Source organism: Centruroides vittatus, unplaced genomic scaffold (assembly GCF_030686945.1).
Source record: "Centruroides vittatus isolate TY-2023 unplaced genomic scaffold, ASM3068694v2 contig_193, whole genome shotgun sequence".
Taxonomy (NCBI): domain Eukaryota; kingdom Metazoa; phylum Arthropoda; class Arachnida; order Scorpiones; family Buthidae; genus Centruroides; species Centruroides vittatus.
This window is the reverse complement of record NW_027121185.1, coordinates 709,129-723,576: the sequence shown is the minus strand read 5'-3', so window position 1 is coordinate 723,576 and position 14,448 is coordinate 709,129. Positions and strand designations below refer to the sequence as shown.

The 14,448-nt window shown below is 32.9% G+C and overlaps 1 protein-coding gene across 1 annotated transcript; it reads left to right on the top strand.

The window, feature by feature from the left end:
• The first annotated feature begins 5,658 nt into the window (after positions 1–5,658).
• Positions 5,659–14,447, top strand: LOC136970389 (sulfotransferase 1E1-like). The gene is made up of 7 exons (XM_067264829.1): positions 5,659–5,835; positions 6,328–6,721; positions 6,791–7,002; positions 7,082–7,208; positions 7,280–7,374; positions 8,808–8,991; positions 14,288–14,447. The coding sequence occupies exons 1-7, from the start codon at positions 5,674–5,676 to the stop codon at positions 14,413–14,415; spliced, it is 1,302 nt and encodes a 433-aa protein (XP_067120930.1). The 5' UTR covers positions 5,659–5,673; the 3' UTR covers positions 14,416–14,447.
• The last annotated feature ends 1 nt before the right edge of the window (position 14,448 follows it).

The window sequence follows — 14,448 nt, the reverse complement described above, 5'->3', positions numbered from 1 at the left end:
TAATTGGGATTTTTATACACTTTTATTTCATTAGAACATTGAATTTTGATAACTGAACAAAGTCTACATCATACTAAAACCAAGAATTTTAATGATAACAAATTAATGTGTTGGTTTACTGCTTGTTGATTGTGCTTCTTAGTGATGGTTCTCGTTATATCAATTATATGTGTACAACTGTCTTTTATATAAAAGATGTAGTTATTACCTGAGAAAATAAAATAATAATATGGTATTAACAGTAAATTATTGGTACAGAGAAAAAGAAGCCAAATAAATGCCATTCCTTCCAGAAAAAAAAATCTAAGATTCTAAATAACAAAAGTAATATTAGAGATGAATATCTGTGATGCAGAAATATGTGTAACTTTGTCTTGTTACATTGACATGAAGTGCTCTTTCCACAAGACTTATTTGAAGAAAACAACATTAAGATTTCATAATGGTCAAATTACATCATTAGGATCCATTCTGCCATAAATTTTTAACTGGTCTCTTGAAGCAATTCAGAATTTTATGACAAAACAAGATAGCTGTGATACTAAAAACATGTGCAGAACATCCCTGTAAGCAGTTGAAGAGATATGAATTCTGCATTGTTGAAACAAAAACTTCAGCTGACCATACCTAAAGATACAATTCTTAGAACATAGTGTGGTACACTATGTTTTAAGAGTTTTGATACCTAAATACGAGGACTGTTCAGAAAGTTTGTGGCCTGAAATAGAACAACAAACAAAATAATGTTAAAATTTTTTTATTTTTCAATGTAGTCTCCTTTGTTAGCAATGCACTTATTCCAGCGATGTTCTAGCTTTTTTATGCCATCACAATAGGTCGATTTGTCAAGGTGTGCAAAATACTCGTTCACTTCAGAGATGACTTCGTCATTTGAGTGGAATCTCTTTCCAGCCAAGAATTTTTTTAGGTTTGGAAAAAGGTGGAAGTCACTGAGGGCGGTGGATGTGGAACTAATTGGAAGCAAAGTTTGTTTATCTTTTGTTCAGTGATTCTGGCGGAATGTGCAGGTGCATTATCGTGGTGGAACAGAACCTTTTTCTTCTTCAAGTGTGGCCTCTGTTTTTCCAGAAGTTCACAGTAATAGACAGCATTGAAGGTCTTTCCTCTTTCTAGGTAGTCAATAAAGATGATGCCTTTAGCATCCCAAAAAACCAAGGCCATCACTTTCCCTGCTGATGGAACTGTCTTTGCCTTCTTTGGTGGTGGCGAACTGTGATGTTTCCATTGTTTCAAGAGTGTAGTAGTGGATCCATGTTTCGTCGCTAGTCACAAACCGAATGCAAGAAATCCTGTGGGTTTTTCTGATAGAAGTCCAAACACTCCTTTGACATCAAAGTGCAAACATGCTTTTGCTGGCGGTCAGCAAACGCGGTACCCACCTTGCTGAGACCTTCGTGATATCCAAATTTTCGGTTAGGATGTGGTGCACTCGATCGACAGAGATGCCTGTTATCTCAGCTATCTGCTAACACCAAATCGTAAACTTTGTCGATATTTTCTTCAATGACAGCAGTTGACGGCCGTCTGCTGCGAGGGTCATCTTCCACTCTCTCTCTGCCAGATTTAAAAAGAGCTGTCAATTTTTTCACAGTGGTGTATGAAGGAGCAGACTCTCCCAAAACTTCATCCATATCAGCCTTGATTTGAGATGGAGTCAACCCTTTTATCGTCAAATATTTTATGACCGCACGAGTCTCAGTCTTCTCCATTTTTGACAAAACATGTGCACCTGACTATCTGCTAAGCTGTCATGACAAAACTTTACAATACCAATTTTCACTTGATTTGTCTTATCTTTAGCAAAGATGGCTGAATTATTCCCGCCAAAAATTAAATTGGGGTATACTATAGATTACTCCCTATGGAATTTTGTGTGTTTGGGTATATATCTGAACTCAGGGGACTGAGACAAGTTCAATGATACTCTACTTTTGGACCGGAGATGAAAAATAAAAAAGTTATCATACTTTTTCCGGCGATCGTGCGATGATAGGGAGTCGGTCGCTCTCGCTAAGTCGGCCTGCTATCGCAATCGGGAGTCCCGTCGCTTGCCGTTAAAATTGCCTTTAGTAGATGTTTCCCCCCTTTTTTTACTTTGTTCAAGAATTACCGTGAATCGATCACTAGTTTAGCACATGGTGGCGTGTGGTGGCGCCCATACGAGAGGTTAGTCGGGCTGCCATGTCGCTGCATAAGTAACATTAACTGAAATGGCGATCTGCGATGATCGGAAGTCGCGTCGCTCTCTCCGCTCTCGTATCGCGTGTTTAACGCTCCGGGAGAGGACTGTAGTCCGATGTCACGGTTTGCAGACTTTACCGCAAGATGGCAATACTAGCAACTACAGTGCCGTCTGCATGAGAGCATTAAAAAAGTATGGTAACTTAAAAAGTGTGGTAACTTTTTTATTTTTCGTCTCCGGTCCAAAAATAGGGTACCGTTGAACTCGTCTCGGTCCCCTGAGTTCAAATATATAATCAAAGTCCTGAAATTCCATAGGGAGTAATCTATAGCACACCCTTAAATTGATCGCAGCGCCACATATAAGTAAGGCCGCAAACTTTTCGAACAGCCCTCGTACAAGGTAACTAAATTGGATTTTTGTCAAGAGAAAATGAATCAAGGATTAGAAAATGTTACTGTCACATCATTAACATAACATCTGAAACAAAAATCTTATTCTGTGACAAGAGGAAGTTCAATTTAGATGGTCTGATAAATAATACCTATAATTAACAAATATATGTAAAGAACCACAGTTTTTTCTGATATTTTTCTGGAGGAAATTTGGAGGATGATTTGGAGAGCCTTCAGTTCTTGAAGTGAAGTTGACCTTTACATCATTCAAAACAGACAGTACTGATCCCATATTTGCAATGCTTTAGAAGATTAAAGTTTACTTTTCAGCATGACAGCATGACAAAGTGTCAATAGACATTACTACAAGCATATATGTTTGTTAAATCAGTGAAATTCTGATGATATGAAGTGACCAGTTTGTTCTCGGATTGCAATCTTATGGAAAATCTATGGGGAATTCTAGTGAGAAAAGTCTACGAAAATAATCAATATGACAGGGAACTTCATAATGCAATGATACTACTGACTTGGGATTGAATAGATAATTCCACTTTACAATATACCCAACTATATTTTTCAAATAATTAATCAAGAGGGACTTTTTTCTGTCTATTAAATTAGAAATTGCTTTATTTGTAAATTAAAATATTAATCTGTTGAAATAAGAGTATGTATATATTTCTCATTAATGAGATTCTAGAATTCATCACTTTGTTGAAAATTAACAAAGCCAAAAAATGAATGATCTTGCTGAAATTATCGGGCTACTTTTGGATCATGATTTTAATTAAGTCAAATGATCTTGCTGATAATTTCAGCATAATCAATTGGATTATGAGTTGTTTATATAGTTATTAATTTTGATATAATATGTGTGTGTAATTTAAAAGAGAATAAATGTTTAATAATTATATACATTCATTTATTAATATCAAATCTATTAAAATGGAAGGGTATATTTATGCTTTACAGCAGGAGTCTGCAACCTTTTTCTGGATGGCAGGCCATTTTCAAAAAAAAAAAAAAAAAAAAAATATTTTTAAGCAGGACGCACAGTCAGATGTTTTGTAATGTAGTATGTAGCTTAAATCAAATATAAATATTATTTAAAAAAATAAAATTGTTACTAATTTTTATTTTATTTTTTATTTACATGCTATAACAACATCGGAGAACAAAAAAGTGACAATTCTTAAAAAAGAAAATAATTTATTTTATTCAAATAAAAATAACATTAAAATTTAATGCAATTTTTGTTCTTGAATGTTTTTTGATAATTCATTTATGTCGGGATGGGTTTGAGAAACTGAGATCCTTGAAAATTTGCAAAACATTTTATCAGTCAGTCTCGTTCTATATTTTGATCATATTATCAAATCAAATATCAATCATATATTATCAAATATTATCAATAAAAACTTTTACTACTTTTTATTTCTTTTTATTTATAAAAAATATTATTAATAATAATATGAAATATATTGATTGTATAACAAATAATAATAATATAAAAAATAAAGCCTTCCTAATTTTTACTTTACCATATAAAAGTTATATTGCATGGGGGGCTGCACAAAAACTTGCAATGGGCTGTGTGTTGTCACCCCTGCTTTACAGTATATAACACCTTATACTAGGTATGATAGAAGGAAATTTTAAAGAAAAAATCAATAACTTTGTCTGTTTAAGTAGGACTATTTTGAGGTTCCGGAATACACATTTGACAACCGACCTTTCTTTGTAGGCTATTTGGCTGTCAAAATTAAAAACTTCCTTTAAAAACAATGAAAAAATAGTCCAGTTAAAAAACAAAAGTTTAAAATTTGAACTGTTGGCCTACAAAGAAATGCAGGTCATCAAAAGTGTATTCCTGAACCTTGAAATAGAATAAATGGCAATTCCTACTTCAACAGACTGTCTTCAAAACTTAATTTTTAATTTGGTAAATATTAATTACATTTGCAACCAAATTGTTTGTATCAGTTCGGAAACCTGAAAATGAAGAATATTAGAGAATTTGAAGAATTTCCTTCCAAATTATAAATATTGCAGAAATTAGTGCAATTTTAATGTAGATAAATAGACAAAAAATTGGTATTTTCTTTTAAAAAAATCATTATCACAGAATCTTAGCAAGCCTTAGTTCAGTTTTGAATGTAAAGAAAAAGTTCAAGGTCAATTTTTAGAAAATTATGTGAGATTCATTTAAAAGAAACTTTGTTATTATTGTTAAGTAGTAGTTGAAGATTGAAGACAAATTTTGTCAATAAAATACAAAAGTAACTAAGTAAAAAATTGCAATTGTGTAAGGTATTTGTTTCAGAAAAGCACCATCATAAGAAATGTAATGCTGAAAAAATAATATCAATTGATCAATGTTATAATTATTTTGTTAAATTTTCTGGATTTGATAATTTTATACCTATCATTAGTCTATTGGATATTTTTTGGGTACATTTCATCTTGTTTTAGACTTGTCCATTGGGTACATTTGATCCTGTTTTAGACTTTCATCTTCACCTTTCCTATAGTTTTTAATCAGATTGGCAAAGCTTCTGGTATAGTTGGTATTAAATTTGAATTTGAGTTCAGTTCAATTAAACCTGAGAATATATAGCCATACTTGGAGATTTTGTTTAATAATCCAAATAGGTGTAATCCAGAATTCTGCAAAGGAATTTCCACAATTTTGGATTACACCTATTTATAAATGGAACTATAGCATGATAATTTGCTGGTGACATTCTATTTGTTTTGTTGGGTTGCAATTTGAAAAAATTGTAGACCTATAAATTTCCACTGTCGTCTGATGTCTGTCTCATTCCTTAATCTTTGAGAACAGAGCTTGTTAGATGAAAGACAAGACCAGATGTAGGAGGCCCCAAGTAATTCTATATGAACTTATGATGCAAACCAGAAGTTGTGTTATTTCGATTCAAAAATTTCCCCCAAGAAGTGTTAGATAAATGACTGGCACAACTCTATTGTTAAAGGAAAAGTATGATGTACAGGGACAAACCACTACTAAGTTGAAGTGGAAAGCATATATTTTAAGTTAAATAAATTAAAAATATGATAATTGCAGTCTGGCATTGTGATGGAGTCACAATAAATAATTGCTTGTTTGTTCTTGGAAAGTTGCTCATTGTCATTCGGAATAAATACCCAGCTAAATGCTGTGAATTCAGTGATAATATATCAGAAAATCAAGCAGGATTCAGGAAGAAATATACTGTAAGTATTGTTAAATTTTAATTTTAAAAATATTGCCTATTTGATGGCAGTTTTCAAGTTAGTGAAATTTGCATTATGGTGTTTTGCAGTGGCACCTCAGAAAAAGGTTTATATTCTTTGTTAATTAACATGTGAAATCCCCGTCCCCAATTGATTCAGATAAACGACGCTCTACTGTATATGAAAATTACTGTGATTCCCTTGACATGTTCTGTGGCCAAATATATGGAGATTATTATTTGTGCTTAAGAAAATTAGACTTAATAGTTTATATGAGGTTTTTAAGTTAGATACTTATAAAACAGGATACTCCTGTTTTATATTATAAAAAAGTTTTTACAAGTTAAGTTGAAAAATTGCTTTCTTGAAATACAAAGGAATTCTGTTTTCTTGTTTGACTCCAAATGAACACCATACACAGAAATTCCTTTAATAAATTTAATCAATCAATACTCAAGTATTCTGTATAGCTGAACTCTCGATCTTTTTTAGATAAAAATGTATCAGAACATACTTCAAACATGCAGTCGCTCATTTATATACAGAAGACCCCTCATTTATCTTCAGTACCGCCATATAAATGGAAGCGCTTACGAACACAAGAATTTAAAAACTATGAGACTGGTGAAATTATTATTCTCAACTGCCCTGTTTGGAGGAACATTGACAACTGCTGTAGTTTTGAGAAAGCGTCTTCGTAGAGACCTAGAAGACATTTATAGAGATTGTACAGTGCTACCCAAAGATCCTAATTATCGTCAGAAAGTATTAAATTATTCTTATAAAAATTATATACTTCCCCAATTTGTCATTAAAAATATGAAAGAAATTCAGAAATTTGAAGTTAGAGACGACGACATTTTTGTTGTTGCTTTTCCAAAAACAGGTAACTTTTTATACAAATCTTTAATTTATTTACAAATTCAGCATTTAACTTGTAAAACTTATTCCCTAGGTACAACATGGCTTCAAGAATTAGTATATGTAATTTATAATAATGTAGATCTTGACAAAGCTGCTACTTCTAGTCTTGAAGATAGATTTCCATATCTAGAATTTATATATCCTGGTATATCTGCTGTTTCCAAGATGTCTTCTCCCAGATTCATTAAATCACATTTGCCACTTTCTCTTTTGCCTCAAGATGTAAAAGAGAAATCTCCAAAGGTAATTTTTTTTTTTTTGAGATTATATATAATGCTTTAAATTATTTTGAAATTTACCATTAACCATTATCTTGTAACAGATATTTTACATCATTCGTAATCCAAAAGATGTGGCAGTGTCCTATTATCATTTTGTGTCTATGCTTACAATGACAGATTATATTGGACAATTTAAAGATTTCTTTGAGAGCTTTATTGAAGATAAAGGTATAATCCAATTTTAGAACTGTATAACTCATGAAAATTAAATAAATACCTATTGCCAATATTAATTATAGTTCCATATGGACCCCTGTGGAGACATTACATGGAATTTTGGGAGCATCGAGATGACAATAATATATTTATTATAAGTTATGAAGATCTACAAAGAGTATGTCTGTCTAACTCTGAAATTTATTTTCATACAAGATGCATCCAGAAAGTAAATACCATTTGTGTATAGCATCTGCACAGATGGCACCAGTGATTGTTCAGGTGGTAAATTATCATGTCAGAACTGAATTCAATTGCCCACTCCAGACCTACACATTTGTTATCATAATTGAAAATGAGCAAATGGATAATCCTACCACTTTTTAAATCTGAACTGTCATCAAATACGTGCAAGCTAAAAACTTTCAAGAGATTTGCAGTGTTATGGTGAAAAGGTAGCGACAAAGAATGATTAAAGCAGGAAGAACCAGCATGCATGATGACAAATGGAGTAGGTGTCTCTTGTTCATCATTGCTGAGTTTCTGGTGCAGGTGAATGGAAAGAAGAAAATTAAATGTACTCTTAGATAAACATATGTCTTGCAGTTTAAAATCAATTTTTTATTCACAATGGCAAGTACTTTTGATAGTTTATAACTATTCTCTTCAGGCTGATTCAATTGAACAAGATTTTTATATTTAAATAAAATTGTAACATAATGAACAACACTTTCCATAAGTGCAGATTTTAAATGTAATAGTTTACGGCAATCTTCTTCAGGCTGATTCTATCAAAAGTATGTGCACTTGGTAAATAAATGTTGATTTTAATACCACAAGTCATGTTAAAAAGTAACGTGCTCTGAATGGAAAAATTTGAGAAATCTAATACAGAAAATTCAACAATTTAGAACTCCACACACCACACACATTTTCCTAAAATTTCTCTCTCTTCTGCACAAGGTGGATGCCAAAATAGTTGATAATGCCCACAGACTCAACATATGGAAACTGCACTGACATTTTTGAAATGCTATCAGAAGGGTGGGAACAAGTTCTTGGCCCATATTTTGACGGGAGATGAAACTTGGGTTTCCTATATGACACCAGAGAGCAAACAATCCATGCAGTGGTGGCATATGGATTCTCTACTACAGTTTCTTGGGATCAACATAGTGTTCATGCCCAGAGGCCAACCACAAATGCATGTGCCTACTGTGGAGAACCATTCAGAACTGAAGATGAGGTCTGCATTCTGAAGTCATTCTGCAGATTTGGCTGGAAAATCTTCTGGCATCCACCCTACTGCCCAGATCTTGCACCTACAGACTTTCATACATTTCTCTCCTAATGAATTTTTATCAGGAGAGATTGGAATCAGAATGACACTGGTGAAAGTTGGCTTGCAGGGCTGGTTTAACACACAGGTGAGACACTTCTTTGCAGAAGGAATTGTAAAGCTTGTGCAACACTATAACAAACATGTGTCCAAGATAAAAGATATACCTTGAAAGCAAATCTTCATTTCAATTTTTGCAAATGGTGCTTACTTTCTGGACATCGCTTGTGTATTATCAATTAATCTCATTGGTTTAAAACTTTTTTGTATAGGATATGAAAGGTTGTATAGAAAGAATTGCATCTTTTCTTGGAAAGTCTTTGAGTGAAGATGAAATAAATAGAATAAAGGATCATTGTTGTTTTATTAATATGTCTCAAAATCCATCTGTGAATTACGAACATTGGGAAAATCTTGGAATAAGGAAGAAAAATAGTGAGAAATTTATGCGGAAAGGTAAAGTGTGCTGCTTTTTTTTATTTAAAGATGAAAAATAAGTTTTCTTTATGTTACCAAAAAAAATTCTCAAATTACTCACAGTTTTCTTTTTGTTAATTCTGTACACAATCATGTTGTTCCACTATTTGTACATTCAAAACCTGGTAGTATATTGTATATATAAATTATTTTAAAGGGTAATGAGCCCTCAATAACCCCACATCCTCATCATTTGTACTGTTAAAAGCAGACATTCTTTTAAGAAATATATTCTACAGGGAAGCTGAAGATCACCATAAAAGGTTGAAAACATTTTGAAGGTAACACTAAACTTTAGTGTTACATGACAATAGTCTTATAGAAATGTCAAGATGATCACTATTAACTGTTAAGATATGTAGATTGTAGCCAATGTAGCAATGCTGCCAGAGCTTTTTGGCATTTTATATTATAAAAACATAAAAAGTACAGAGACTTTTTGTTACATATTGCAAACCAATTATTGTGGATCAGTAAAATTTGTGAACATGAAATTACGACGACATACAAAAGCTTGTTTTTGACAAATAGAACTCTTAGAAAAAGGGTTAAACTGTGCAACACAAACAAATTAACATTGTGTTCATTATAAATTCATGTGAGGAACCAACTGGAGATGTAACCTAATGTCCATTCCTCACCCCCATAAGACAACCTAGCAGGCACCCGTAGATAGCTAATTAACTGGGCTGTCATTATAGGATCAACCAACTGTAATGGATCTCTTTATTGGTTAAAACTTTTAAGCATGGTAAATCAAATCAACAGAAAGTCATACTGGTTGGGAAGTCACCCAGGTCAATAAGATTCCTGCTGTGTTGGTCAGAGAATCGGGACACACAGTGCTAAATATGCTACTGGAACACAAATCCGAGTTGATACCATCAATGTTAGAAGTCTGAATGAAAAGGAAGTAGAGCTAGCTGAAGAGCTAGAAAAATATAAAGTACAAATGCAGATATCACTGAAACTAAGAAAAGTTTAGCTTAAACAATAGATATAAGTTGATCTACTCAGAATGATGCTCAATGCAAGGAGGGTGTAGCCATTGTCAGCCTTTACATCTGCTATGGAAATCTTATAGAATGGGAAGCACTCTCTAGCAGTGTCATCTAGACAAAATTTAAAATAGAAACTGAATAATGAGATTTATCAGTGCCTATGGATATACTGAAGGTTCAGGGAAGAAAGATATAGAATAATTTTATGATTTTTTGGGATCAGCAATAAAGACAAATACTAATGAAAAATATTCTAGCTGGAGATCTTATCTTAATAGTAGAAGAGGAAACTAAACTACATCTATGGCAGCATTTTAGGTAAGTTTGGTGAGAAATAAAAACTTGAGTAGTCTTTTGTCATTGTTGTTAAGTTTTGTGCTTGTCACTAGCTTACTAATACAATATTCCAACACAAACACAGTCACAAATTCACATGAAGAGAACACACTAGAAATCTGAAAAGCATAGACCTATATTATTGTAGACAAGGACATTTGACTTTATCCATTTAGTTGAAGACCTTTGAGGTTTGGAAGGTGAAGTGATCATCTTGTACTGAGCAAATTAAAAAGTTATCAATATTAGGAGGAGGAGATGTAAAAAAGGTGCTTCAACGGATAAAATAGAAAAATTATCAAATTGATTGATATTATTGATGATCCTTAGCAATATTTTGTTCAAAATTTACATAAGTTGAATGCGGAACTTTAAGGTGATTTATTTCTCTACTTACAAGGGGAGGGCACGACCTGGGAAATTCACTTCGGGATGAAACTTGGTATGTAGGTAGTACTCCTTTAGGATGTTCAATCCTCAAAACAAGAAAGCGCAATGGCCAGCCAATTTTAAGAAAAAGGCCTTTAAAAATTCGAGCTCAGCTTATGTACTAATAAGTTTTGCTAGGTCGGCAGCTGCCGAGCAGCTCAGTCAATATCGTTCAGGGTTCAAATCTCAGTCTCGATTAGTATCGTTAAAAAACTTTTAGGAAAAAAAAAGAATAAAATAAGAATAATAATACTAATCGAGACTGAGATTTGAACCCTGAACGATATCGACTGAGCTGCTCAGCAGCTGCCGACCTAGCGAAACTTATTAGTACATAAGCTGAGCTCGAATTTTTAAAGGCCTTTTTCTTAAAATTGGCTGGCCGTTGTGCTTTCTTGTTTTGAGGATTGACAAAGGAGAATCCTAAAGGAGTACTACCTACATACCAAGTCTCACCCTGAAGTGAATTTCCCAGGTCGTGTTCTCCCCTTGTTAGTTAAGATGGAATTAATATGGCTGAAACCAGCTTCAACCATATACGAACTTGAAAATACCAGCAAGAAAGGATTTACCATATCACACAGTTTTGTATATTTGTCCAGAAGTTGCTCAAATTTTAAAAATTTAAAAGCATTTTTGCTTCAAGGTCAGCTAATAATTCAATAAGTTCATTTGCAAGTTGACATTGATGTTTTCAATTTGAGCGGCAAATAGCGCCATAATCCATTCTCAGACATCAACATTTTCTAAATCTTCAAACCACTGTACTATTAAATTCATTGAAATAATACATATACAGTCAAACCTGTTTTTGTGCGGTATATGAAAATTTCAATCAAATTGGAACATAATTGACTCCTGTAAAATTTTTAAAAACTCTATTGGTTGCTTTCTATGACATCAGCAGGTTTTTTCATTTTTTATTCAGTAAAATTTTTTTCTTATACGTTTATTTCGGTCCCCTCTTATTTTAATAATATAAAAACCGTAAATATTATGTTATATTTGAACAGATGCGGTAAGTTAGCTCCCCTTCACCTTTAGACTGCAGGTGTGAAATTTCACGCCTTGTTAAATGAAATAACACTTCCTGCAGCTATATTTATCAAATAAAATTATTATTTACCGATTATTTTTAACTTTTTAATGTTAGATTCGTATTTAAATGGAAATAATTAATTAATATAAAAATTAAAATTCTTAGAGGATTTTTTTCCCCATTAGGTGTTGCAGAAAAAGGCCCAAGGAGTTAAAAAAGCGATTCCTAGTTATTTCGTACGGTTTCGAGTTATTTTCTACGTGAGACTTTTTTTATGCGGTCCCCTATCCCCCCGCATAAAAACAGGTTTGACTGTAGTTATATTTGTGATTTTTAGTTTCAATTTTTCCATCAACCCCTGCTTTAAGATGAAATATTTACAGTATTTGGTCTATCATCCTCTGACAGAGAAAGCATGGGAATATAACAAGAAACTATACTAGGGATTCATTGGCCTGGAGAAGGCATTTGATCGAGTGCCTAGAACAGGCCAGGCCTGGCCTGGCCAACCTGCAGCTCGCGGGCCTCATGTGGCCTCATGTGGCCCGTTAAGCAATGATATATATCTATTAAAACTTTTGTTTTCCGTTGTGTATACCAAAACAATTAAATAAATGAAAATTTGCATGTGTCATCGTTATAATGTGCAAGTGCAAGTACGAACTCTTGGTATAATAAAATCTTATGCTTTTAAAAAAGTAAAACAAATACAAAATGAATGTTTGCCTAAATTGTGGCCTGCGAAACAATTTGGGTTGGCCAGGCCTGGCTTAGAAGATTGCTTTGATGCCATATTTCTTAAGAACTTCAAAAAGTAATCTAAAGCTTTATAGGAACTGCAAATCAGCTGTAAGAATAGAAGGACAAATAGGTGACTGGTTCCAAATAAAACTAGGGGTGAGGTAATGATGTACATTGTCCCCTTTATTATTTATAATTTTTGTGGATAATTTAAAGAACCAATTTTTATGATTCTTTTCTCTATGCAGATGACGTTGTCCTACTAAGCAATAAACCCAAACACCTGCAACAATCTTTCCTCTAAATTATTTTAAAGTTAGGTTTGGAAATCAGCAATAGGTTAATCAAGGCAGGTCAGGCAGGGAGCCAATTGAGCAAATATATCCAGAACAAGAAAGAAATAAGTCAAAAGACAAAACTAACTGTGTACAACAGTTTTTAAACCTATATTGACATATGATTCTGAGAGTTTGGTGAGAAATAAGGGAATTGACCAAAAATTAGGTGTGTTAATAGATGGATACAGTGGCAAGATAATATTTGTTATTTTTAGTTTTGAATAAGGAAAAAACCTTACCTGTTTGGCCACACCACCTCAGGTATTTGAAGCTAAAATCAGATGACCTAGATGAAGGTGGATTGATAGTGTAAATCCTACTTAAACTTTAATTTAGGCTAAAAACTTCTGTTGATAGGAGAGTTTGGAAAATCGTACTGGATGGTAGTATAAAAGTTTGATTTTTTTTCACCATGTTCACCTGTACACTCTATGGATATCGGCGGGAATGGACGACGATAGTTTTATACTTGTGTAGTGTAAAATCTAGTCATGGCTATTATTTGAATACAGTAGAGACCTTTGAATATATTCTTCTTACATCAAGTTCATACATACATACATACATACATACATACAAATCCCAATCAGACTTGTGAGCAAAATCATGTTTCAGAAATATTATTAGTGTAAAACAATTATGTATCTTTTTATCCATTAGATGTAGATTGTTGCAAGATTTTATAAAATTAATGACGTGCTTATTAATTCGGTCAAGCAAATGCCATAATTTGTGACTTGTAACTGTAGCCTAATATCAAGATCACAAAGGTTGTCTTCGGTGCTCTGAACATCGCAGGCTTCCCATTTAAATATTTTATACTACTTTCATACATGATAAGGCATGCACAAATAAATTAACGGGTATTTCTCTGAGAAAATTAATTAGAACCACCCTGTATGTACTTCAAGTTGCCCTACTCAACCTGTCTAGAGCCTGTTCTCGTAAACATATTTTGATAAAACTTGGTATATATGTTTGCAGGGAAAATTTTAAAGTATTTTTTTACAAAATGGTAGAGAGAAAAAACGCGTGAAAAAAGAGACTTTTTTTATTGTTACGTAATTCATTTTTTATGTGGATAGTTTTTGGCGATACCCCAAAAGAATTTAACAGATATATCTGTCCCTCACTGCTGAGTAGTTAAATGGACCATGGAGAAAAACTAATTTTTTTTTGCCACGTGACTGATGCAAATGGATTGCGCATTAAACAAATGTTGTAAATAAAAACTTTTTGCATGTTTCCATTTTGTGTTTATTGTTCTTCACATGTCTTTTTTTTTTTTTTTTGCATTTTCCCCATGGTCCATTTAACAAATAATTAAAGTTGCCCTATTCAGACGAAACTTGGTATATAACTGCCATCACTATCTTTTCTTTCTTTTATAGGTAAAGTGGGAGACTGGCAAAATTATTTCACCTCCGACATGAACGAAAGAATGGAGAAATGGATCGAGGAACACTTCAAAAAAGATGGATTACAATTTTGTTACACGTTAAATGATAATTTGCAGTAAGTTTCAGACAAATAAATAAAATGAAAATGTGAC